At 40.2% G+C, this 27,116-nt stretch overlaps 1 protein-coding gene across 8 annotated transcripts in view; it reads left to right on the plus strand.

Annotated features, from left to right (window-relative positions):
* CASK (calcium/calmodulin dependent serine protein kinase) overlaps nucleotides 1-27,116 on the plus strand; it is a 1,033,919-nt gene that overhangs the window by 986,981 nt on the left and 19,822 nt on the right. For all 8 annotated transcript variants that reach the window (XM_029603127.1, XM_029603128.1, XM_029603131.1 and 5 more), the window contains 4 exons: nucleotides 7,055-7,135; nucleotides 7,235-7,315; nucleotides 9,406-9,608; nucleotides 20,488-20,571. In XM_029603127.1, coding sequence (XP_029458987.1) covers nucleotides 7,055-7,135; nucleotides 7,235-7,315; nucleotides 9,406-9,608; nucleotides 20,488-20,571 — 449 coding nt within the window. The remainder of the gene's footprint in view (nucleotides 1-7,054; nucleotides 7,136-7,234; nucleotides 7,316-9,405; nucleotides 9,609-20,487; nucleotides 20,572-27,116) is intronic.

Genomic DNA, 27,116 nt, shown 5'->3' on the forward strand with positions numbered 1-27,116 from the left:
CAGGTACCCCCATGTCTGGGAGACAATTTGGGCAAAAGATGGACACAGTAGCTGTTATGGAGCATTGTTCAGCTCTTCAAACTCTTGCCTCTACATCAGTGGAACACTCATCACAGAAAAAATAGCCAATTGCTTTCAAAAAAACATATAATTACTATAGTAGAAGACAACAATATCCATATCAATTATATAGATAAAGACCATACCAGCAACACATTCCTCAACAATCTCGCCCTAGGAATAAGGACAGATTGCTACAGAAAATAAATACAACAGCTAGCCCAGACGTCTGGTCAGGAGTTTGGACTATCTAGATCTACAGTTGCTTCTGGTAGTAGAAAGGCTACAGTACTTATTTCATCAGTGGGCCAAAATAACATTAAATCAGCGGGTTCTAAATATCATAAATTTAAGATATCATCTTACTTTCCTTTCAAGTCCAGAAATATCAATTGCTCAACCTCATTGTCACTCCACAGATCAAATATCCATTCTTGAAGCAGAGATAGACTCACTACTAAAAGCTTGAATGCTAGAATATGTATCCCTACATCACAAGAGAACATGATTTTATTACCATTACTTTCTAATCCCAAAAAAATCAGGAAGTCATCGTCCAATTCTGGACCTTCGAGACTTGAACTCTTACATAAAAAGAGAAAGATTCAAGATGAACTCTTTAACAACAATCCTTCCACATCTGGAGAAAAATGATTGGCTATCCAAGCTGGATCTAAAGAATACTTACCTACACATTTCTAACAACAGCACAAACATAGGAAGTATCTCCAGTTTATCCTGGGAAATCAACAGTCTCAATGCAGAGTTCTATCCTTTGATCTGTCAAGTGCTCCCAGTATGTTCACAAAAAGTTTAGCAATAGTAAATGCCCATCTATGGGAAAATAACATTCTCCTATTTCCATATCTGGACGATTGGATAATATGCAGATCTTGTATTTGATCCAAGATAAATATGGACTTAGTAATCAATACTCTGAAACAGCTAGGTTTCCTAATCAATATGGAGACCTGTATTCTAAAGCCCACTTAATGCTTGGAGTTCAGTGGAAAAGATATAAACACCAATTTAAACAAGGCTTCCCTACCCCTTAACAGAATGTGCAGTCTAGTCTGTTCAACCTAATACAAACTGTAATAGACGCCCACAGTGTGACAGCCAAAACTTCTATGAAAATGTTACATCATATGGCTGCCATGGTACATGTGGTGCCCTTGGCAAGACTGTCTATAAGAATAGCGCAATGGCACCTGAAGATAAATTGGAATCAGAATCTATAACCATTTGACAAGCAAGACTGGAGTGACAAAAGAGCTCAAGGATTCCTTAGTGTGGTGGACTCTACCTTTGAACTTTCTTTGTGGTCTGCCGTTTCACCCACCCAAAATTTGGAATATCATAACTAAGATGCTTCACCTGAGGGTTGGGGAACTCATCTCCATAATCTTTATTTGCAGGGGATCTGGACAATACTAGAGAAGAGTTATCGCATTGAGTTTTTGGTGCTCACAGCAATATTCAAGGTGCTTCAGGTTTTAAGTTTGAACAGACAACCATGTGGTCATGCTACAAAACCAAACAGGGAAGCAATCTTATGCGAAGAAGAGATAAGAATTTGGAACTGGGTATAGCAAAGTGGAATTACCTTATTGGCAGTCTACCTACCAGGCAGGGACAATATTCTAGCAGACACTCAGTTGTCATCTTCAACCACACGATGGCAGTCAGAAATTTCAAAACATGGGGAACTTCACTCATAGACCTTTTAGCATCGCCGTCCAGTCACAAGCTTCCACTATACTGTTCCAAGAGACCATTAGGAGAGATATGCTTTAGATGCATTTCTAATCCCATGGAGCAGGGGTCTGATGTATGAGTTTTTTTCCAGTACTTCTCACATCAAAGACACTATTGAAATTGAGGAAAGACAAAGTGCGGCAAAACAAAAATATTGTTTATTTAAAATTCCTTCTACTGGACAAAAGGTGGCAGTATTCCATAATCACCAGTAGCTATCTCTGAAGGAGTTAACCTCAAAAACAGCCAGCTGATATCACTGCTGCTACTTTGGAATCTGGAAGAAATATTAGAAACTGTCTGTAGAAAGTGACAGTTGGCAGTAGCTGGAAGCAAGAGAGAGACATACAGCTGGAGTTGAACTACCAAAGTTACTAGAACTGTAACTGTTAACTAAGATAGAGCAGTGCTTAGTCTGCAGTTAAGTTCAATAGGAAGTATACAATATTATGTAATACCGTGACCTTGTCCCTGCTTGCTACAATGCACATTTTTTATCTATTTTTGTTCACTGCTCCTCATTCTTAATAACAAACTAATTATTACCACTGTGCTTGAGACTGATTTTAAATCCAAGGTAAGTGAGAAGCTGGGTGATCCTAGTGTTTTGCATGTGAGGTCTGGGAGAACCTTTCTGGGAACTGTGAGACCTCAAACTTGTGGTGTCAGTGTCCCCAGAAAATTCCTCTGGGATTAGCTTTGCAGGCAGGGAATTGTCCAAAAGCAAGTTGGAACCCCAGTTGGTGGGTAGGTGGTTGCAAGGAGTGAGCCCAGGTACAGATGAAATCTACTCAGTGTCTACTGGGACCCCAGGTGGCCACGGGTTCAAGCCTTGGTGGGTTTGGGGGGGAAGTGTAAAGAGGTACATGGCACAAGGGAATGTTGATCCAGGTAGCTCAGTTTTGGCCTCGCCAAGTTGGTTTCCATGCTACAAAGATTGGATAGAGCACCTCCATTACGTCTCCCAATTTTTCCACAACTCTTAATACAGCATTGTCACTATTTTCCATTCCAGCCTCCAATCCTTAGCTCTAACAGCATCGATGTTGAGAGTAAAGTAATAAAGGCATTACCCTACTCAGAAGAGCTAAAGCAGATGGAGGTGGCAGCAAGGAAACTAACAAGGCATTTGTATAATTGTAAATGGAAAATATTCTCATCATGATGCTCTATAATTAACAAAAACCCCTTTATCTTCTCAACAACATCTAAACTACAATATTTATGCCAGCTTTCCAATACAGGATTCAAATTGAACTCTGAGAATTATTTGAATATAATATTGCTTTACCACCATCCTGCATGAGATATTTAGATTTCTCAGTTACTGATAGTTTCAATATTTATTAAAGGTTTATTCCACTTGAAACCTCCATTACATTCTCTTCCCCCTCAATGGAACATTAACATAGTTCTGGCACAATTAATAAGACCACCATTTGAGCCCATGGCAAATACAGTCATAAAATGGTTAACTTGGGAACTTTTATTCCTTGTAACAGTCACTTCTGCAAGAAGAGTAAATGAACTGCAAGCACTAGTAACTTATTCACCATACACAAAGATATTCCCAAACCGATAGTTCTGAGAACTCACCAATAATTCTTACCAAAAAGTGTTGCAATTTCATCTAAACCATATTCTTTCCAAAACCTCATTCATCAGCAGAGCAAAATCTTCACACCCTTGATTGCAGAAGAGCATTACTTTATTTGGACAGGACTAAGTCCTTCAGAAAATCCACACAGAAAACATGGCCATCTAGCGACAAAACAAACTATCAACTGCTGTTGCAAACCAGAAGAGCATCTTCCACTGCACATCAGCTAAGAGCTACATTCTCCTTCATTGTTCATTTACAACAGACTTCAATTCAAGACATTTGTAAAGCTGCTATTTGGTCATTTACGAAGCATTATTGCTTGGAACAAGATTTTCATAGCAACAGAGCATTTGATCAAGCAGTTTTTTAAAAAATGATTTTGATAATAGCTTTGACTTCTCCGCTCTACACAAACATGTTGCAAAAAAAACAAACAAACTGAAAAGCGAGAGAGCCATTTATATATCTTTTTTTCATTATAATACAATACATTATGGGGTAGATTTTAAAAGGGTGCGTGCGGGCGTACATGTGCGCATGCTACCCGGCGCACACACTTGTACACCCGATTTTATAACTTGCGCGTGCAAGTTATAAAATCAGGGGTCGGCGCGCGCAAAGGGGTGCACAATTGTGCACCTTGCGCGTGCCAAGCTGCGCTCGCCCCTAGCCTGACCTTCCCACCCATTCCTCTAACCTTTCCCCCCCCAGCTCTACTCTAAACCCCCCTGACGTTTGTCTTACCTTTTGCGCCAGGCGCAAGTTGCGCACGCTGTCAGTCTGCAGGCACATGATCCTCTGACACAGCGGCAATGGCCGCTATGTTGGAGGCCTCTGGCCCCGCCCCTTTAGTAAGGCCCCACGTCGCAGGGCCTTTTTATAATAGGCCCGGCGCGTGTAACCCCCTCTATGCGTGTAAATCCGGCCCTATACGTCATGCAACCCTTGGCATAGAAGTCACCCATTTGTCCTGCTTGTCTATGGAGAAAACAAGGTTGCTTGTAACAGATGTTCTTTGCAGAAAGCAGGGCAAATCAGCCATACAATCCCACCCACCATCTAGAAGTTGAAGCACAACTGGGGAGTAACTGACTAGACTTGCACAAGAACTTCCGCACATGCTCAAAAGACTTTTTTTTTTTTTTTTTTTTTTAATCAGCAAGAGCACTGAGGGTCTTCCCTGCATCGGCGCCATCAAGTGACATCACCATTTGTGTGGCTGATTTGCCCTGTGGTCCACAGAGAACACCTGTTACAGGTCATTAAAATCATTTGTCAAGGGTCTAACATTTCTACACTCAAATGTTGCTTTGTTAAACTGAGACTTTACAAATGAATAAGGCATTACTTAACTACATTCTGTTACTGATAAACACAGTCTGTGCTTCTGCAGCCTTCTGTATTCACTGAGAAGGTAAGGAGCAGAAAGAATGCAGCTCACACTTCATAAGTCATTTACTTAGTAACTGAGAATGTAAAAATAAGTATTGCTTTGCTAGTTGATGAAGTAGATATGGCAGGTACCTAGACCACTCAGAGATGTCATTTTAACAAAGTAGCTTAAATACATAAAGCAGCAGTGCTTCCTCAGCAGAGCACGATAGAGACCCATAATCAGCAAGTACCTTCTCAGCTCCCAGTAAAAAGGGATGTCACCAGGACTGGTATAATGAGAACGGGAACATTTTCTAATGGAGGATTTTGTTGTTGCTAACCATTTTTTCTTAATTTTTAATATACATTTGAGAAAAAGCATCCATGCCTCCACACTGCAGTGGTTAACGTATAAAAGCATTGGTAGAGATCAGCAGGATTTTGCAATCCTGTTGCTTCAATTTACATATAACTGAAACTCTAGCAGACTTATATTGGTTGCCCATCTAATACAGGATAAAATACAAGGCTTAATGTACCATACACAAGGCTTTATGTACCATACACAAACAAATATATGATAAAGAAGCAGACTGGCTAAACACAGCCTTACGAGTACACGTCCCACAAAGAAATCTCCACTCAGCAAACAAAGCACTACTAACAATCCCTTCAGTAAAGTCAGCAAAACTAACCCAAGTGAGAGAAAGGGCTTTATCATTGGCTGGGCCCATACTATGGAACACGATGCCCCCTGAACTCAGATTACAGAATAATCTCAAAACTTTTAAGAAAAATTTAAAAACATGGCTCTTTAAAAAAGCCTTCACTAAAGAGTCTGGAGGGTAGAGAATGAAAGTACAGGGTAATGCAGATGAGAATGATTTTATTCAATCCTACATTTAAGAAGTAATATCTCAAAGAGATAGTAACTCAATAATATACCTGGACTAGACCAACCTTGCTCAAATATTGATTTTTTATGAAATTGTAACCGAACTTTATTGGCACCTGTTAGAATGTACGATAACCTACATTACATACCTTAGTCTATGTGCCTATTTGTAAACCGTTGCGATGGTATATAACTTAGTGACGGTATAGAAAAGTTTTTAAATAAAATAAATAAAATCTCTGCTACTGCACCAAGAAGAAGATCTGTAGTAACATACATCATAACATAAATAAAAACATGAGATAGCTTGCAAAAATGATTCAGTCACTATAAAAACTCTGATTTACAAATATAATGTAATCACATTTCTTTGCATTTTTCTGGACATCTGAGGAAAAAGGATTAGTTTATAACAAGTTACACTAGAAAAGATTTGCCTATGGAAGTTTTGCAGTTCTTCCATAAAGTCATACCTATGGTTTAAGACATGAGGAAATCTTCATTTACAGCCACAAAATGCCCCCAGTCAAACCTAGTACCTACTGCAAGAGCTATGCACAAAATGTGTAAGCTTGCTCCTTTTGAATTTTTTTTCATGAGTCATATTTCTCTTGGAAATGGGCAAAAATGTGTTCCTATCTGTAAATGTGAGATTAAATTGCCCATATTGTACCAGTCAGGCAGGATTTTCTTACTATCAATCACAAATCCAAAGAGAGAGAGGTGATTTGGGGATAATTGTAGGGAGTTGTCATTCCTTCCACACATGTTATCAGTGACTCTGCAAAATGCCCTTTGAGAGTTGTTCATAAGCTGTAATGGTGTTCCAGAGAGCCCTGCCCATCTGATAATGCACAGGTCTAATCAGTGTGGTTTAGATTTGTCCAGCTCTAATTTCTCTCTTTTTAGGATCCATAAATAATTCCCAACATCTCTTCCTTTTCTATAGATTTTTTCTCATTCTTGTGGTCCTGTCTTTCACTGTCTGCATAGCAGAGTTATTTTTGTTTTGTTTATTTTTCTAGTTGTGTGGATACGTAAACAGCATGCCATTTTCAGCTAATTTACTGAACAGTGCATGAAAAAAGACATTCAGACTTTTCAGTCATAATGCACAGAGCATGAATTTGAAATTTAATTGAGACTAAGCTATCGGCATCCAAAAAAATATTTTTTTTAAAAACGACATGGCAATGAAACAGCTAGTATCAGCAGATTATAACTTTCCTGTAGGTCATTCCTGTAGTTACTGTGCTTAAGGGACATAGCGCTAACTTCTAAAACTGTACATTAGATTAGATCTGAGCATAAGTGAAACCTTGCATGTAAGTGAAATAACATTTGCTCTTCTCTTTAATTTTTAGTCTTCGATCAATTAGATCTTGTCACATATGAAGAAGTTGTGAAACTGCCTGCTTTCAAAAGGAAAACATTAGTCTTGCTAGGTAACATTAAATATATCTTGTGCAGAAGTGAATAGTTTGCAAATTTTAAGTCACATGAAAACTGCTGTTTTTCACTTTTCTGCTTTTTCCTGAAACCAGGTGCACATGGTGTTGGGAGAAGGCACATAAAAAACACGCTCATCACCAAGCATCCAGACAGATTTGCATACCCTATCCCACGTAAGTCACTCCTGCTCCCTTTCTGCCATTTGCTGGGCAAATTTCAGGGGAAACCAAGGAAGTTAAAACACTTAGGTATTCAAACAAAGCTGTATGAATAAACTAGTAAATAGGTGTGTATTTGGGGAAGAAGGGAAGAGGTGTATTGAAAGAGTTTCAGGTTTTCCCTGTGTTTGGGGTGGAAAGTGGTTCAGTGTATACTTATTTGCAATGAGAGAGGATTTCAGGTTCGGATATGTTTGGGCTGAGAAGGGGTTCAAAGTTTGCATGCGTTTTGGGGTGGGAAGGGGTGGGAAGGGGTACCAGGTTTGTATTTTTAGGTGTCTAGAACCTCTTATATTCCCTGGCAATTGCCATTAAGTGTTGAAACATTTCCATATCAATACCACCCAGTGCTCATACAATAGAAAATGCAGTATGCATGCCGATGGGGGAGGGGGGCGTTATTACACAATGCTGTCCCTTTCCAGAGGTGCCAATGAAAAGGTGGTGTGGAAGTATCCAGCTGATTCCACACTATCTCCATACAGCTAACCAAAGGTCTTGCCTTTCACTGCCGGAAACACTGTGCTTATGGAGAGTGTTCGTTTTACCATGCTTTATGAGGCTTTCCTCTTTGTACAGCCAAAGTGCCAAGGTAATGGCAAAGCTTCTTTCAGAGAGCCTCTTTCTCTGGCATTCATTCACGTCAGTGCAACAGGATACAATGGGGCTTGTAAAATGTGACCTGCCATTCGTTTTCTTTTATATTTCATTTATTTCTTCAATCTGTGAGCCACGTTACCCAAGGCTCAAGGGAGATACAAACATATAACACAAAATTACAAGCAAGAATAAAAAGAAAAGACAGCAACATAAGTCAATACATATCAACATAGCTAAATTTCCTAAAAATAATGAAAATACCATAGTCATTATAAAAATAAATTTAAAGTATATAATAAATAAGCCTTGCAGTCGAGGAGCTATTTAAAATAACTGAAACACGATACTAGCAAGGGTGCTCTCTACAAGTTTCCTAAAAGTAGAATAATCGGTTGCCTCTTCGTTTTATACTGGGCGGTTAGTGAGTTGGACCCTGCATGCTCGGTGATCCGATGCACAGAGTGCAGCAGTACATGTGGGAGGTTGATCCTGACACAGGAAGCTTGTAATAAGATTTGGTAGGGAAGTCGCTTTATGGAAAGTAATTGGATTTTATACCCGTTAAAGCCAAAACTAACCTAGATTATTGGTATAGTTACTTTTTCTGTATTTTGCTCTCAGCGGTAATATCCCACACTTCTGCCGGCCAGGCGAAGTCCTCCCATCTCTGCAAGGTCTTTCCCTTCTTTCACCAAGCTCATACATAACATGTGTGAGTCTCTGCAGGCTAGACTATTATAGGAATACAAATTTCTGTTAATTCTTCTCAAATGTGTACCAGCTGGTGAAAAAGTTAATATTTTTCACAAGTGATTAGTTACAGAATACTAGCAACGACTATGGTTTTTGTAATGTGCTTCCTCTTTCTAAATATGCTCTTTCGGTTATACGGTGGGTGGTATGTCTGCTTGCTTTCATTAGTGACTTATTTAGTAATTTATTTTGGCCCATTTAAACATAAAGAAGTGAGAGTCATACTGAACAGGTAATAATTGAAGCATCTCTGTGCTGATGAAGTCATCACCTGAGAGTCTGGGCTCTGTCACCTCCAGCTTGTACCTGCTCAGTTTCCTCTGAACTCCTTTTTCTACTGCAGTGTGAAGATGAATTAGTAAACTCAAGTATTATTCTTCCTGCTTATAAGCATCATGAGGCAATGGCAAGCTTTGTCCAGTGAGTTTTTGGGCACGGTTAAATGCAGGTGGAATTTCGAAGTCTCTTTACTTTGCAGTAACTGATGGAATTAAGGAAGTGTAGAAAACTGAATAGCTACATCCTGCAGCTCATACAGAAAGCGCGCACACTGGTAACCAGCACTCTCATTCTCCCAGAGTGACTTCTTGCCATGTAGAAACAGACTGAGAACTATAAGGTATGGTCACTGATGTTCAGAAGAATAAGTTACAGCCTTAGCTTTCATTGTTTTTTATGTACTGAAATTTCAGACACAACCAGACCTCCAAAGAAAGATGAAGATAATGGGAAAAACTACTTCTTTGTATCACACGACCAAATGATGCAAGACATATCCAACAATGAGTACCTGGAATATGGCAGCCACGAGGATGCGATGTACGGGACTAAACTGGAAACTATACGCAAGATCCACGAACAAGGATTAATTGCAATACTCGATGTAGAACCGCAGGTATTGCAAACACCTCAGCAGGCTGCAATGCATGTTTGTATAGTATGTGCTGTATTCTGCTGGGTAAATGCAGTATGGGAGTCTTGGTAGGTTCCTTTTGGTACATTTTGCTATGTGAGATAGTGAGGCGTTCATTGCACTGAGCAGCGCTCTGCTGCATACCCTACATAGCTCTGCTAGAGCACTTCAGTTCTGGCCTCGGCAGTAAGCAGTCCTATTCCAGTCCTAAACCTGGCCCTGGCCTGTCTTATGTGAAGTCACAGGGGTCCTCTGTTTATGTGCTTCGGTGCCACAAAGAAGTGTAAAATGAATCCAGAGATGGGATGGCCTGGTGGCTCCCTGGTAGTTCTGCATACTGCCATGCAGTTAGACCTGGATTCTGCTTTCAGCCCCTGAAGAGAGGGAGTCTCCACCACTGCTCAACAGTAACACCTAGAGCAGGGTGGGCCAGTTCTCAAGGGCCCCTAACTGGTTGGGTTTTCAGAATAACCGTAATGAATATGTATGAGATATTTGCATGCATACTGCCTCAATTGCTTGCAAATCTATTTCATGCATATTCATTAGGTTTATTCTGAAAACTCGATCAGTTGGGGTCACTTGAGCACCAGAGTTGCCCATCCCTGACCTAGAAAACACATTAGCTGAGTTGCATAGGGTACAGTCCAAGACCTAGCTGAAGACTGCCATGCAGTCACTAGAGAGGCTGATCTGAATTGAGAATGGGATATAGAAATTAGGAAAAATCTTAGCTGTGAATAAAGGCTTATCATGCTGTAGCCCAAAAGAGGCCAGTTCTGACTCGAGCAGGATGAACCTGCTGGTTTTTTTCCAGTCACCTAATTGCATCCCCTCCCATTCAGGAAGAGCACATTGTGAAGAGGTTTGCTAATATGGGCAAGTGTGTTTCTTCCAGCAGGTTGTAAAATAGAGTTCCCTCCTAGACTAATGCCCGGCACCATGTTACCTTCCTTCACATGCACACAGTTGTCAAATATACCACTAGAAGTACATTTAAAAATGTGAATATTAACACACAATTAAAAAAAAGTGGTTTGGAGATCACATGATACGGTAAGCTGAGAGGTTGTGCTGTAGAAGAGCTCCTTGCGCCACCCCTGCTGTAATACCAATAATCCTCTTGAAAAACCTTTGTTGCTGCTCAATTTCTGATGGTTTGGGTCTCTAAAGAATTCCTATATCAATTCGCTTAATCAGATTGATCCGGAGATGTCAAATTGCGGATAGAAAAAAGATAAGTCAAAACAGCCTGATGACAAAATCGCTGACGATCAGGAAACTACAGGCCTATCTGTCTTAGATGACACAGCTATCGCTTCCTTGACTTTGCTGGTAAATGTACTAGATCAGAAATTGGAAAAAATAAATCAAAATATCAGTGATCTGAAGGAGTCTATATCGGACATAGGCAGACAGATGGATACCGTGGAAGCCAGAATCTCATTCATAGAAGACAGTTCGTTATCATTGGAAAGAAAAGTGGCTGCACTGGAAAAACACGAACAGAAAATTGATGATCTCAAGAATAGATCATGCCATAAGAATTTAAGAATAATTGGGCTGTCAGATTCTTTAGATGACGATCTCTTGGTGGAAACTTTACAGACCTGGCTCCCTCAAGTTTTGCAATTGCCCACACTGAATGGTATGCTACAAATTGAGTGCACCCGAGTAGGCCCCAAGTCGTCTACAAATACATGTCCAAGGGTGGTTTTAGCGAGATTCTTAAATTATGCATACAAACAACTCATTTTAATGATAGCACATAAACAAGAATCATTGCTGTATAACCACCATAAAATCCTCCTGTTTCAAGACTTCTCTAATGTTGTGACTCTTAAAAGAAAAGAATTTGCTCCGCTGATCTATATAAGCGTAAAGTCAGATTTGTTACAGTGTCCTGTGAAGCTTCAAGTATGGATTGAGGGGAAAATTTCTTTTTATGACTCAGTGGAGGAGGCTAAATAAATTTTGCTCACTCAAAATTCTGCTGACTCCATTTTGGATGCAAATGATTAACAACTTGCTGGGACAAACTTACATAAGAACATGCCATATCGGGTCAGACCAAGGGTCCATCAAGCCCAGCACCCTGTTTCCAACAGTGGCCAATCCAGGCCATAAGAACCTGGCAAATATCCAAAAACTATGTCTATTCCATGTTGCTGTGGCTAGTAATAACAGTGGCTATTTTCTAAGTCAACTTAATTAATAGCAGGTAATGGATTTCTCCTCCAAGAACTTATCCAATCCTTTTTTAAACACAGCTACACTAACTGCACTAACCACATCCTCTGGCAACAAATTCCAGAGTTTAATTGTGCGTTAAGTGAAAAAGAACTTTCTCTGTTTTAAATATGCCACATGCTAACTTCATGGAGTGCCCCTAGTCCTTCTATTATCCGAACTTGGTACAGTTGGGAAGCCTGGTTCAAAATTGCTGTAATTGAGATGACTACTCAGATTTTGCAGTTGCACTATACAGTTGTGCCACGCTAAGAGGCAAATGGATTAGTGGTGAAGATAAGCACTTTTGATAACCTGTGTTACTTGCTTATTTCATCCTATTAGTTGACTTTCTTTTGTTGAACACATTATGGCAATCTATTTATTTATTTATTTAAAATCTTTTCTATACTGTCGCTAAGTTATATACCATCACAACGGTTTACATGTAGGCACATATTTAATGTAGGTAAAAGTGTACTATAGTACATTCTAACAGGTGCCGTCAAAGGTTCGGTTACAATATATCATTAGACAAAATAATTTTTAGAGAAGTGGGTCATGACCGAGTGTACTGAAAGTACTTTTACGGGTAAATTTATCATACATAGTGTTATCAATATACTAGTTGTGATGTGGGGTTCATAGACTACTCTACTGTGTTGTCCTAAGTACTGTGGGGTAGATTTTCAGAGCCCTGCTCGCCTAAATCCGCCCAAAACCGGGCGGATTTAGGCGAGCAGGGCCCTGCGCGCCGGGAAGCCTATTTTACATAGGCCTCCCGGCGCGCGCAGAGCCCCGGGACTCGCGTAAGTCCCGGGGTTCTCGGAGGGGGGCGTGTCGGGGGGCGGGCCCGGTCGTAGCGGCGTTCCGGGGGCGTGTCGGCAGCGTTTTGGGGGCGGGTACGGGGCGTGGCTACGGCCCGGGGGCGTGGCCGCGCCCTCCGTACCCGCCCCCAGGTCGCGGCCCGGCGCGCAGCAGGCCCGCTGGCGCGCGGGGATTTACGTCTCCCTCCGGGAGGTGTAAATCCCCCGACAAAGGTAAGGGGGGGGGTGTAGACAGGGCCGGGTGGGTGGGTTAGGTAGGGGAAGGGAGGGGAAGGTGAGGGGAGGGCAAAGGAAAGTTCCCTCCAAGGCCGCTCCGATTTCGGAGCGGCCTTGGAGGGAACGGGGGGAGGCAGCGCGGCTCGGCGCGCGCAGGCTATACAAAATCGATAGCCTTGCGCGCGCCGATCCAGGATTTTAGTAGATACGCGCGGCTCCGCGCGTATCTACTAAAATCCAGCGTACTTTTGCTTGAGTCTGATGCGCAAGCAAAAGTAGGCTGATCGCGCTTCTTTTAAAATCTACCCCTGTGTGTTGGTGCTTATCTGCTTATTCCTGAATAATTTCTATATCATGAGTTACACTATACCTCACTCACTTTGTTGTTATGTTTTGTTGAGGGTGGCACCCTATGCATCTTTGTTACCTGATCTATGTGGCATTTTCAAGAATATGGTGCCACATTTGATAGTTATGTTGTTTATTGGGGGGGGGGGGGTATTGGAGTTGGGATTCTGGGGAGGGATACAAGGTGGGGGAATTGTGTGAGTTGGAGGACAACTGCGGGAAAACTATGGGAGCCGGAGGATTCTAAATGGCTAATGGTTGATTCTTTCTTCACTTGTCACCCTGCCCTTCCTGGGTTCTTGTTAATTTTGATGAATAATGTGGGCTATGGAAGACTTTTGTGTACTTATAAGAGGGACAATATGGAAGTGTTTCACTCATTGAGATACCAGATTTTGACCTCATTTTTCTATTACACTCAAAATACCTGATCTAAAGTTAATTTCCTGGGATGTTGCTGGTCTAGGCATGCCCATTTAAGAGAGAAAAAGCTCTTAGCCATCTACATAGGCTCAAATGCTGTATCATGTTTCTACAAGAAACGCATTTAAATGATGTGGAACATCTTAAATTGAGGGGGCAGTGGGTTTCCCAAGTATATTTTGCTTCTGATACTACAAAAAGCAGAGGGGTGGCTATTTGGATGAATAAAAATATATCCTCTAAATTGGATAAATCTATTATAGATGAAGACAAGAGATACATTGTTATTTGGAGAACTTTTTGCCAAAAAAAATCATCCTCCTATCTGTATATGCACCCAACCCATACAGCCATGGATGTTTTAGCTCTCTGGTATCTGTCGATTCCCTTTGGGATGAACGCTATAATATTAGGTGAGGATTTGAATTGCATTGTGGACCCCGAAATCGATAGACATCCAGTAAAGAGAGGTGACTTTTTGAACTTAAATAAGAGGGTCCATTTTTAATGCTCTCACTTGGGTCTCCTTGACTTATGGAGAATGCTAAATCCTACATCCAAAGACTACACTCATCAAGTTAGGGCACATGATACCTGCACCCATATTGATTATATTCTGTGTTCAGAGTCCTTGTTTAATAGGATGAATGTCTCCAGAATTAAAAATATGGTGTTATCAGATCATAGCCTAGTATCCATGTACATTATCCACTGGTGGGGAGGTTGCCTTGCCCTCTTTGTGGAAGATGCCACCCTGTTTAGCTTTGGATAAAGACTTCTCTGAATTCCTAGTAAAATGTTGGCAGGATTATGAACATCATAACGCTATTTATAAAGATAATCAAATTCTATACTGGGAAATGGGGAAAGCTGTGATAAGGGGTAATATTACTGGTTGTATCATTGGGAAAATTAAATCAGACATTTTGATTCTAGATAAGTAAGTCAGGAGTAAAACAATTAACCTGGTTATGCACGTCTTCTACAATTCATAAAAGGAAATACTTGATTGCCCAACAGAGATGAAATGATTTGCTTCACTGCAAGGCTGGATATTCTAATCAGTCTCTTGGGCATAAATTTTACCTCTATGGTAATAAGGCTAACCGGATGTTATCAAACTTTATCAAAACTCAACAGGAATCCCAGTATATAGCTGGGATTAAAGATCAAGGAAGGCATATACTCATGTCTCCAAAAAATATATGCTCAATCTTTAGGAAATTTTACACTGCATTATATACAGATGACCTGGAGAATACAACACAGAGAATTTTATGAAGCGTGTACACCTTCCTCATATCACTGAGATGGAATCATGTAGGCTAAACGCCACATTTACATCCTTTGAAATTTTGCAAGTCATATGGGATCTTAAATGCTTTAAGGCACTAGGACCCGATGGGTTAGATGCACATTGCTGCAAGGTTCTAAAGGATTAATTTATAGAGGATCTGCGGGCTTTGAGTCTCTGGCCAACAAAGTTTCCATGCCTGACTCTATCCATAATGTTGTGATTGTTGGATTTCTGCCTGGTGTAGGCATCATTAGCTAGTTCATACAGGCAGATATCACTTCTGAACTTGGATATCAAAATGTATGCTTCTAAAATAAATCTTGCCAATCAGGATTTGTGCATGGTAGGAAGTTGAGTATTAATGTACAAAAACTTCTATTAGCCTTGGAACAGTATCATAAGGGAATAATTCAGGATCCTCTTTTAGTAGGATTTCATGCTGAGAAGGCCTTTGATAGGGTCTCTTGGTCTTTTTTTGAAGCACACCTTACAAACTATGGGTTTATCTCTGCGTACATTTGACTGTATATGTACTTTGTACTCTAATCCCACTGCACAAATATTGATAAATGAGTCCGTCTGACTGGTTTCATTTGAGGAGAGGTACGAGACAAGGGTATCCCTTGTCCCCACTTTTATTTGTATTAACGTTGGAACCTCTGGTATACCATTTACTACATCATCCTAACAGCACTGGCATGGGATGGGGTTTGACCTGTCCAAAAATTCTGTTGTTTGCAGATGATATATTGATGTCTGTCTCACTCACGTGTCTCCCTGCCAGAAATGTTAAAAATATTTGAAGTCTATGGCTCCTTTTCCAGTCTGAAACTGAACTTAGATAAATCAGAAGCGCTGGATGTACCAGATATCCTGTATGACGATTAACCCAACTTCCCTCTTAAATGGAAGCTTCAGTCCCTCAAATATTTGGGCATTCAGATATACTGTGACCCTCTCATTGGTATTCTATAAATATTGTCTATTTTAGATACCTTTCAAAATAAACTGACTGGGTCGTCAAATCTCCCACTCATGCCGCATTGAATAGTTTTAATTAAAATGGTATTACCTAAATTACTCTGTGTCTTACAAATGCTTCCTGTTCTTTATCTTGATCATATTAAAATTCGTAATAGACTTTGTTCCCAGTTTGTGTGGAAAGGGAAAAAACCCAGACTATCTTTAGCTAAATTGATGTTTCCCAAAGAGGAGGGAGGTTTGTCTCCCAAATTTTAAATTTTATAACATGGCTTGTCTGTTGAAGTCACTGGGAGATTGGCTCCTCCACACTAATTTATCTACAGACATAGATTGAGACACAGATGTTGAGACCTCTTAATTTACATGTGTCTACATCAAAGAACAGAGTGTACAGTATTGGGTTCCTTGATATCCCTCATAGTTTCCTCAGTGTGGAAAGTATGGAAGTTTGTAGGGAGAAGCTACACCTTTCCTTAGATGTGTCTGGGTTCATCCCATTGGTGGGTAATATCAACTTTCCTCCTGGTAGCATGCATACTAGATATCAAGCGCTATACCTACAGGGTTTCCAGACTTTTTCTCATTTTCTCAATGCAAATGAAACTCGGATAAAATCGTTTGTGGTCTGTAAACAGAAAATGGCCTTAAGCAATTTAGACCATTTTATTTACTTCCAAATTCAATATTATGTGTCTTCCTTGATGAAAAAGGTTTCCTCTCCTTTAACCTCCACAGAATTTAAAATTTTAATTTAGATATGTAAGAGGAAGCATTATTCTTTATCTATGATATATCTATATCTTCACTCCATTTCTAAATATCAGAGATTGGAAGTCTTAGCTGTGAATTGGCTAAATGATCTTGGTTGTGATATTCATACTAAGGACGTTAGAGATTATTTAACAATGATATCCAGATGTTCCAAAAATTTTATACATAGAAAAACTCAATTTCATATTATACAAAGAATAATTGTAACTCCAATCCAGGCTTATAAACAGGTTTCTCAAATTCGGCAGCCTATAGGAAATGTTCTCAGGAACAAGCTGCTTTTTTTCACTGTATGTGAGAATGTCCAGCAATTGCCTTCTTTTGGCATTCAGTAATTGGGGCACTGAAGAACATGACGAAATACCCTGGGCCTATAACCAGCTCATTTTTTCTACTGGGTATTAATGTTAATTGTATGTTTTAAACTATTCCTGCCTACTTTTTCTGCTTAAAGCGGTGCTTGTAGCGAAATGCTGTATTCTACTACAGTGTCTGGAATATAAAACTACCAACCTTTTCGTTGTGGCATGTTAAAATGTATGAGATGTTACAGTTAGAATATCGTACTGCTACTTTGCTTACTGATAAGAAATGTCAACTATTTCTGGACGTCTGGACCCCGTACCTCCAAAAGTTGCCCAGAGCGGATCAAGTCCTTTTTGTATTCAAATCTGTGGTAATAAAATAAGGACTCCATGAGCAGGGATCAACCGGAGCGATTCCTCATGAATGTGAAGACTTGGGACTCTTAGTGCAAATGTGGTCTTTGGTCATAATATGGTCTCCACAGAATGAACACTCCATAGTTATACAGACAGTTTGTCTGGAAGGGGGAGGTTAGTAAGAGTGGGAAGTGAGGATGGAAAGCTGTTATGTTGGGATAAAATGATGTACCAGTTGTTTTTCTTTTTTGCATTTGGTTTTATGTAACTGCACTATTGTATCATTGTTAAAGACATTTACAAAACAAAAGTGGTTTAAACCTTTTACAGTTGTATTTGGTGTCAGATAAAATATATTTGTAATAAGCAAACGCCACTTCTGTTGTACATTAGTGGCTGGGAAGTGGTTCTTCAAGAGCATACACTTCCCTCAAATTAAGAAAATTCTACTGAATGCTCCTTACATACCACACTCCCAAGCAATTTCTGGGAAAGCCTAACTTAAAATATGTACTTTTTATTTTTTTTTTAACAATTCAATAAAGCCCGGATTTTAAAAGCCTTGCGCGTGGCCAGGCCCTGCGCACACTTAACCATTTTCCAAAGGGCCCGGTACGCGTAGACGTGCTGGACCAGATAAAAGTGGTGGGGGGCCAGGTTGTGGGAATTTCAGCTCAGGAGCAATTTAAACAATATATGGGTATGATTTTGAAAATTCCGAAATAATCTCTACCACCGCTAGCAAAAATGTATTTCCTACCTGAAAGGAAAGGGAAAGGACAAGAGGGATCAGCAAGACCAACAACAAGGACTTTTAAATGTTACTGAACTGTTAGAAACATCTAATGAGGAAATAATTCAAAAGAGAGGTATTGTTTTTGTTTTATCTTCCCTTCAGATAGGGATATGGTGCTTAAACTGTTTTTAAGAAACAGGTCTGTTAAATATTATAATCAGCAAATCTGGATTTTTCCAGATGTTACTAGAACCACCCAGTCTAGGGGAGAGGAATTTCTAGCCTTAAAACAGTTAGCAGAGAAGGTAGGTGCCCAGATGTTGATACGTTACCCTAGTAAATGCATGTTAAAATTTAATAATATAAACTATATCTATTATGAACCTTCTGATTTAAAAAAAATTTTGGAGGCTAAGAATTTGTTGGGGGAGATGACTTCTGAATAAAGGTATTCGCATAATTTTTGAAAATGGGATAAAATGTTCCAGCTAAAGTATGTATAAATATTTCCTTGATATATGCTCAGATTAATAAGTTGATTCCTTCTATTTCATAGTATTTTGAATGTCTAAGTGGATTTGTAAATGTTTTGGTATTTTCAGAATTATTTAGGATTTCTTAAAGATTTCTAAATTTTACTGTGGAATTTACTATAGACATTCGTATGTGTAAATGATAGTTATATATCATGAATTATGAAAATTTAATAAAGCTTAAATTACAAAAAAAAAAAAAAAGTGGTGGGGGCGGGCTGGGACAGCACCATTAGCCGCTATCCCAGGGAAGAGCACGCCGGCAGCCAGCCAGCACATGGAATTTACTTCTCCAGAGGAGCAGTAAGTATGAAAATAAAAAATTTGGGGATAGTTAGGGGTAGGTTTAGGGGGCAGGGAGGAGAAGGGAAGATGGAGGAAGGATAGGGTTAGGGAACTTCCCTCCCAATCCACTTTTTTATTGGAGCGGACTGGGAGGGAACTGGGAAAACGCAAATCGTGTCGCCGCATATAATTTGAAAAATCCCCCCCCCCCCCCCCCCCCCCGCAAGTGGAGCAGGCCACTCCGTCCACACATGCGTGGACGGACATGAAAAATCCAGCGGGAACCGTATTTTATAACAAGTGTGCGCCGACACATGCATGTTATAAAATAGCCGCGTCTGTGCGCATGCCAGGAACCGCGTGCGCACTCCTTTTCAAATAGACTCTTAAGCTTTTAGAAAAATAGAAAAGCTCAGGATTTTCTTCTTGGCACCTATATTTCATACCGGGCATGGAAGCAGCACAGCATTTAAGGTTTATAAAACTCTTTTGCTTCTGATTAACTCCAGGTGCTGATGAACTGGCCTAAATTCTACCTTCAAGCCGTAATTTGCCAGAAATTGTACTGTAACTCATCGGCTGATAGCTTTAGTTTTGCATTGCATGTCAGGGTACTTTTATTTGACAGGAGGGTGCTATTTTAGTTTGCAGTTTGCCTTGGTTTTCAGGTTTGGAAATGATTTGAGGAGAATTATGATCATGTATGTTATATGACATGAGAACAGTGGCCTGGATCAATGGCAGTGTCGTGCTGGACGTGGATGTCATTTCCAGCTCAGGGTCGGCTGGGAATGCTGCAGAGGCAGAGTTCATAGCTCCTTGGCTTGGGGGAGGGGGGGGGGGGGGGTAGTCAGCCACTGCACGACACTAACACCTCGTGCCAAGACTCAGGATGTATGCACACAGGATGCAGAGGGAGGCCCCACACTCTGTGAGCCTTGGCTCAGTCACTGTCATTGCAATGCCTAGATATGTAGGGGGAGAGTTTGTAAAATTGTATTTATTTATTTTCAGATTTGTATATGGGGAGAAATCCCTGAGTAATTGTGATTGAATTTCATGGTGTTGTAGAGGGTGGTGCTGATTGAGCTGGAAGTCCAGAGGAGTAGGATCAGAGATACAATTTCAATAACACAAACTGTAAAATCAATTTAGAATTATTTTTTATTTCCAAAATGTTTTATTGGATTTCATGCTCCGCTCTAGCTGACATGGAGTCATTTGGTGCACTAATGATGTCATTGACATCCCCCCTCCTCCCTCCCCGTCTCATCTCAGTGTAAGCTAATTGGAGCTGCAGTATTTTAATTTCAGCCTTGCTAATGTTGCTTCTGTTTGAATGGATCATTTAGCTGTTGGTTTGTAATTAATGCACATCAAGTACTGAAATACTGGTGGGCCCAAAGAGAAAAAAGTCCAATTCTAAAGCTTATTTGGCTCACATTTAAATTGTTTTGAAGCCCTGTTGGATGTTCTGTTGTGTTCCTCTGCTATTAAACTTGTGTGATCAGTTACTTTTGTACTCACACTTTTGTTTATCCTTCCTGCAGGCTTTGAAGGTCCTAAGGACGTCAGAATTTGCTCCCTTTGTTGTTTTTATTGCTGCACCTACGATTACCCCAGGCATTAATGAGGTAAGGGCCTTGCAAGGACGGCTCCCATCTCACCAGGAGAGAGTTAACATGGTGATTGTATATGCATTTAGTGAACAAATGAACACGCATTTAACTAATGTATTCAAGTGTTGGATATAGTATATGTGATTAAAAAAAAGAAAAATAGCTCTGATAATGTTGCTAGGGCTCTTGTTAACCATACAGTCTCCGAAGCAATTTCTAATCCCATTAATTCCCCTGTAATTGAAGATCCAGAGACACACTGGTGTTGCATCATTTTCATCTTTCTTCCTTTTTGTCTGATGCCATCCAGCCTGACAGTTTTTATTGTCTGCTGCTATACTGCTTGGCTTTACCCTCGCTTTTCCCCTACAAAGGATCCTGTTCTTGTCCAGTGCTTCCTTGAATTCCTTAATGCTCCCCTACCCCTCTCCCCCATTAGGTTCTGCTTCCAGCAGTATTTCAAAGAAACCCTCCTCCAACCTCATACTGTGAGCTTCTTTTCCATTACATTTCCTGGTCTCTACTGCCCTATTCATCCTCTGCTCTCAGGAATATGTATTTAGGTCTTTAAATCTCACCTCAAAGGGCTTGTGACACAAAGCTTCAACCATTGTAACCCTGCTTTGCTTGCCTCTTCTGTATGTGCCTCCTGAAGTGCTGCCTGCAGAATTGAACACAGTGCTACAAACAAGGTCCCCCCCACCATTGATTGGAACAGAAGTATTGCCATCTTTTCTTTTCTGTACCTTCTACTCGTTCAGCAGCTGACTTCTCATATGAAATCTTTAACCATATGCAAGAAGGACCTGTCTGTATTATCATAACTTAAATAACAAGTTACATAATAACTTGACAGCGGAGGGGAATTGGATTCAGACTATAGCCAACGCTGGGCCCTGACATTTACGGTCCGAGGTACTGATACGCAGACATCAGGAGAAAGTACTGGACTGATTCAGCAGTCATGTTCAAAAGCAAAGCGTGTTCAAGCAGCAGCATTGTATGAATTATCAGGAAGGCTGCTCACCCTGTATAAAATGTTGCTAGCAGTAATTTTGTTATGGGTTTGACAGTTGCTTGATTTTAATTGTAAATATTACTACCCTTAATATAAGACTTGGGGGTAACCTGCACGGAGCATCAGTTGCTACCCTTAACAGAAACATGGGGGTAACCTGCACGGAGCATCAGTTGCTACCCTTAACAGAAACATGGGGGTAACCTGCACTGGGCTGCAGTTACTACCATAAGAAACTTGCTGGGCAGACTGGATGGATCATTTGGTCGTCTTCTGCTGTCATTAGGTTACTGTGTCACTACCAGGACCCAAGCATGCTTTGTAATTGGGATGGATGAACTGGAGTAACTTGCATACAGTCAGTTCCAGGTAGCAGGAACCTCTTGGTATTCATGAAATCTAATACACAAGTTGAGAGAAGGAACAATGTTTAACATGGGGAGTTTTTTTTTGCATAGCCCTAGACAATACCTGGTGGTCAGTCAAAGCTGTACTAACATTCATACTATGTCATGCCATAACTAGGGGAGGGCGAGAGGGGCAGCTGGCTAGTACAAAGGAATGACTTTAACATTAGTATGGCCTGGCAATGAATAAAAGGCCAGGAAGAGTGCAGCTCTCCTACCATTTGTAACATTTGCTATGGGGATAACATTCCATTTAACCTTTGTTGCAATTATTAATATTGTTAATAATAATAAACAGAGTCACAGGGAAATAGTAACTAGCCCAAGCTCACAGGCTTAATGAGCTTCATATCTGTATACCAGCTCATTTCCTTACTTAGTTTAATGCTGCACCTCTCCTGCTTATGTTACAAATAAAGGGAGAGCAAAAATTAGGTAGATAGTGTTATAATAAACTGAATGGTAAGGAAAAAGTTTAACTTCCTCATCATCATTATTGTGTTTTTATATCACACATTTTCAACAAGAGAACATAAGTTGTCAAACTGGGTCAGACCAGGGGTCCAGAAAGCCCAACAACCTGTTTTCAACAGTGGCCAATCCAGGTTACAACTTACAAGTACCTGGCAAGTACCCAAACATTAAATAGATCCCATTTTTATTTATTTTTTTTATTTGTAGATTTTTTTATATACTGTTGTTTGGTGCTAGCCTTCACAACGGTTTACAGGTAACATAAAAACATAAGAAGATTACAGTCAGTAAGATACAAACCGGTAACTTACTGAAATAAAATTCTTGATACATTGAACTGTAGAAAGATTAAACATAATAACATGAGAAAATGTAAAGCTTAGGGTTAAACATGGTTGATAATAAATAAACATATTATCAGGAGGGTACTTAGAACATAAGATTAAGCAGAGTTGAGGGTTAGATAGTCAGATGGTTAATTGTTAGTTCAGATATTCGATCAATCAGACATTCGGAGGTCATAACAATCCCATGCTACTAATGCCAGCAATATGCAGTGGCTATTCCCAAAGTCAGCTTCATTAATAGCAGTTTATGGACTTTCCTTCCATGAACGTATCCAAACCTTTTTTAAACCCAGCTACACTAACTGCACTACCCACATCCTCTGGCAACAAATTCCAGAGCTTAATTGTGTGTTGAGTATGAGAATTTTCTCTGATTTGTTTTAAATGTTCTACTTGCTAACTTCATGGAGTGCCCCCAGTCCTTCTATTAGCTGAAAGAGTAAATAAACAATTCACATTTACCTGATCTAGTCCTCTAATGATTTTATATTTGTTCCTATATGCAGCACCTTGCACTTCTCCACATTAAATTTCATCTGCCATTTGGATGCTCAATCTTCTGGTCTCAAAAGTTGGTCCTGCAATTTATCACAATCCTCTTGTGAATTAACTATTCTGAATAATTTTGGGTCATCTGCAAATCTGAATACCTCACTCCTCGTTCCCCTTTCCAGGTCATTTATATATATATATTGAAAAGCACTGGTCCAAGAACAGATCCCTAAGGCACTCCACTGTTTCTTTTTCCACTGAGAAAAGACCATTTAATCCTACTCTCAGTTTCTTGTCTTTTAACTAGTTTGCAATCCACAAACTACAGTACATAACAGCAAGATCAGTATTCAATAGCCATTTAGACAGAGAACTCACAAGCTATCCATCTAAATGGCAAGTTTTGCCATATTTCAGCCATTTATCCAGCTAAATTAAAGCCAGAGAAGTCATTAGCCAGCTATAATTTAGCTAGATAAGGCATTCCAGGAGCATTCTGGGTAGGGATTTAATTACCTGGTAGTTTACCTGAATTTGAATTCTATCCAGCTAAGGCAGACGGATAATTTTAGACCTGCTGCAGAGCAGACCTAAAGTTATCTGTCCTCGTGTGGCTGGATAACTAACTACTTCACTGGATATCTTCAAAGGTATATCTGGTTAAGAGGCCATCCCTTATATAAAAAAAAAATTAAAATTCTGCAGGCCTCCTAGCCTGATTCCCATCCCTCACTACACACATTCAGACTCATCCACTGGTCAGGACTCCCCAATACCTTGAATTTTCTAGAATAAGTAGATCTTGGTGCCAGGTAGGTGTGGCCATTCAGCCCCCCCCCCTCCCCCCTGCTATATATTCCACAAATATGGCCTTCTTGTCCCCCTCCAAACAACCCTCCCATGCCACCACCCACCCAGTACCTGAATCATGCGCCCCCCCCCCCCCTTTCTGAACACTGGAATCACACTCTGTGTTTATGTACGCTGGTAAATAAATAGTTTTCCAGCTATACAAGGCTGGATAACTTTAGGCCTAACCGGTCATATTCAAATGCTGACTGGTTAGGGTTAAGGTTATCCGACCGTATGTAACCGGATAACTTTAGGCAAGTATATTCAGCAGGAGGGGTTTATCCTTACCGAATTTACGGGAAACGCTACCTTACTAACTTTAGCAAGATAACTTGTCTGTTACCTGGCTTACTGAATGTTGACCTCAGCAATATTTACATGCATAACAGTACATAGTGCACTACAGGGCATGATGACCCAGTGGGTTAAGGTCTATTCTAGAGGGAAACTACAAAAGTAAACACTATCTAGCACAATAAATACAATACTAGATACTGAGGGGTAAATTTTCAAAACATTTACACTGGTAAAATTAACATATATGGGCATTAAGTACCTTGTACTTGCATACACGCTGCTTTAAAAACATCAAACATTTGTGTGCATTTTCAGTCTCATGCACACAGGTAGGCGTGAAAAAAAACAGGACATTCTAGGGATGTTCAGGACAGAGCCAAGAATCACACGTGTGCGTTTTCACCTTATTTGCATAATTTTACACCCTGCTAATTATCTTGCGCAATTGGTATCAGCCTCATCTATTGTCTACTATTGTTTGGGTGGGAGACCTGGGTGAACTGGGGTGGGGAGCAGAATGAAGAATTGGGAGGGTCTCAATAACCTGGAGAAGGACTGGGTGAACTTGGTAAAGGTTTTGGCAAACTTAAGAGCACTGCAGCTATTTTGATCTCACCCACTCAATTGATATCCGGGAAAAATCAGAAGAAACATATTACGCCAGTGCTTGTAGACTTACATTACGTCTCCAGTGAGTCCAGAGCAAAGTCGGCCTGATAGTATTCAGACTGATTAACTCCAATGATTCTCCGTGGTCTAACACCCTCTTACGGATTTATCATCCTACCCGAACTGTTGAGATCCTCTTAGAGAGAGTGATTCGATATCCCCCTCCAGAAGACAGACCTGTCTTGTGGAAACAAGAAACTGTGCTTTTTCTGAGGCAGCTCTTATGTTATGGAACTTGTTACCAGAGCTAATGCGTCAATGAGGCTGTGTAAAAAAACATTCAAAATGATGCTGAAGACCTTCCTTTTTAATCATGCTTATTTGTTACCGGGGAAACAACTATACTTCTCTTTAGGGTGACCTGTATTGGCATGATATTGCTAACGGATGATAGTTACAGTATACATTAGTTATCTGTTTATCATTTTAATTGTGTTCATTATGACTTGTACATTGCTTAGTGGTCTTGCATTTAAGCGATAAATACATTTTAATAAAAATAGAATATACCGACTTCCACGCACAAACGGGGTTTTATGTGAGCAAGTCACAATGTTTTTGCACATGAATTATATGCACGTTTTTAAAATGGGTAGGAAAAGTATGTGCAGAAAAAAATACACTTTAATGCATTGCAGATATTTACATGTAACCATACATACATGCGTATGTTTGATGGTAGACATAAGTATATTTTATAATCTGAGCGTACTTGATACACGCAGGTTATATAATACTGTAGCTGATCTCCGCGCGGCCATATACGCACTGCGAGGAGTTGTTTAAAAGTTACCCTCTATAAAAGGGCAATGCTACAGTAGTACATAAATAGTGCAATACATGAAATCCAGTAAATGAGTATACGAGAGAGCTATGTACGAAGCCTAAACAGACAGGGAGTAATTAGACACATTTAAAGCAGAGCTTTGTTTTTGGTCTGTTTGTGATGTCTCAAATAAATATCACAGTACAGTGTAAAGTCTGGTCATAGTGCTTCTGAGCATGGATCACAGTTCATACTTAGGATTCATTCTGTGGGTATGGATCGAATGCTGCTTCAGAGAGTCAGTTAAGAACATAAGTAATTGCCATGCTGGGTCAGACCAAGGGTCCATCAAACATGTTAAGTTTTTAGTTTGCTAACGGGATAGGAGATCTGGAGCTAGTCTTATGCAAGACAGTAGACAATTCCAAGTGATTGGGATGGATCCTGAGAAGATTTCTTTTCCTGGTGCTGGTGAGGTGTGTACCTTTGGAGGCCTGAGATAGCGAACACAGTGAGCAGGAAGGTGGGTAAGGAGCGAGACATCTGCCGAGGCATTGCCTTTGATGTTCTTATAAGCTGATTGGTGCAGCAGAGTGCTGCGAGCCAGTGTAGGGTTTTTTTTAGGACTGGAACAAGTCTGTCAAATTTGTGTACATTCACAAGTCTGTCAAATTTGTGTACATGCAGCATTTTATATGAGTTGTAGACAATGGTTTAGTTTGTTAGGGATCCTGATGTAGAGCAAATTACAGTAGTCTAAGCCGGAATCACACAGGCATGGATAACTGTAGCAATAGCAGTCTCATCCAGGATAGCACAGAGATGGCAGAGTTGGTGAAGAAGGCCAAGAGCTCTATGGGTTACTGTTTGGATTTGGACTTGATGATAAATTGGGAATCCAGGATGAAGCCTAGATTCTGGATTTGGAAGCTGAGAGAGGGAGAGTTGTCCCTTGAAGGATAACTATTGGGAGTGAGGGACTGAGATCTTTTTTCCTTATCCATCCTCATCTATAGTACCTCTCTTTTGAGGGTTTAGGCTTAATGAGGTCAATATTCAGTAAGCCTGCAAGCAGACAAGTTATCCAGATAGACTTCCAACTGAATATCCCTGATTTAAAGTTGTCCAGCTAACTAGCCTCATGTGACCAGATAACTTTAGCCTTAACCGGTTATTTTCCAAAGAATATAGCTGGTTAATTGAAACCACAAGTTAAAAAAAACCAAAGAAAAAAAGTC

The sequence above is a fragment of the Rhinatrema bivittatum genome, chromosome 5, assembly GCF_901001135.1.
Source record: "Rhinatrema bivittatum chromosome 5, aRhiBiv1.1, whole genome shotgun sequence".
Lineage (NCBI taxonomy): Eukaryota > Metazoa > Chordata > Amphibia > Gymnophiona > Rhinatrematidae > Rhinatrema > Rhinatrema bivittatum.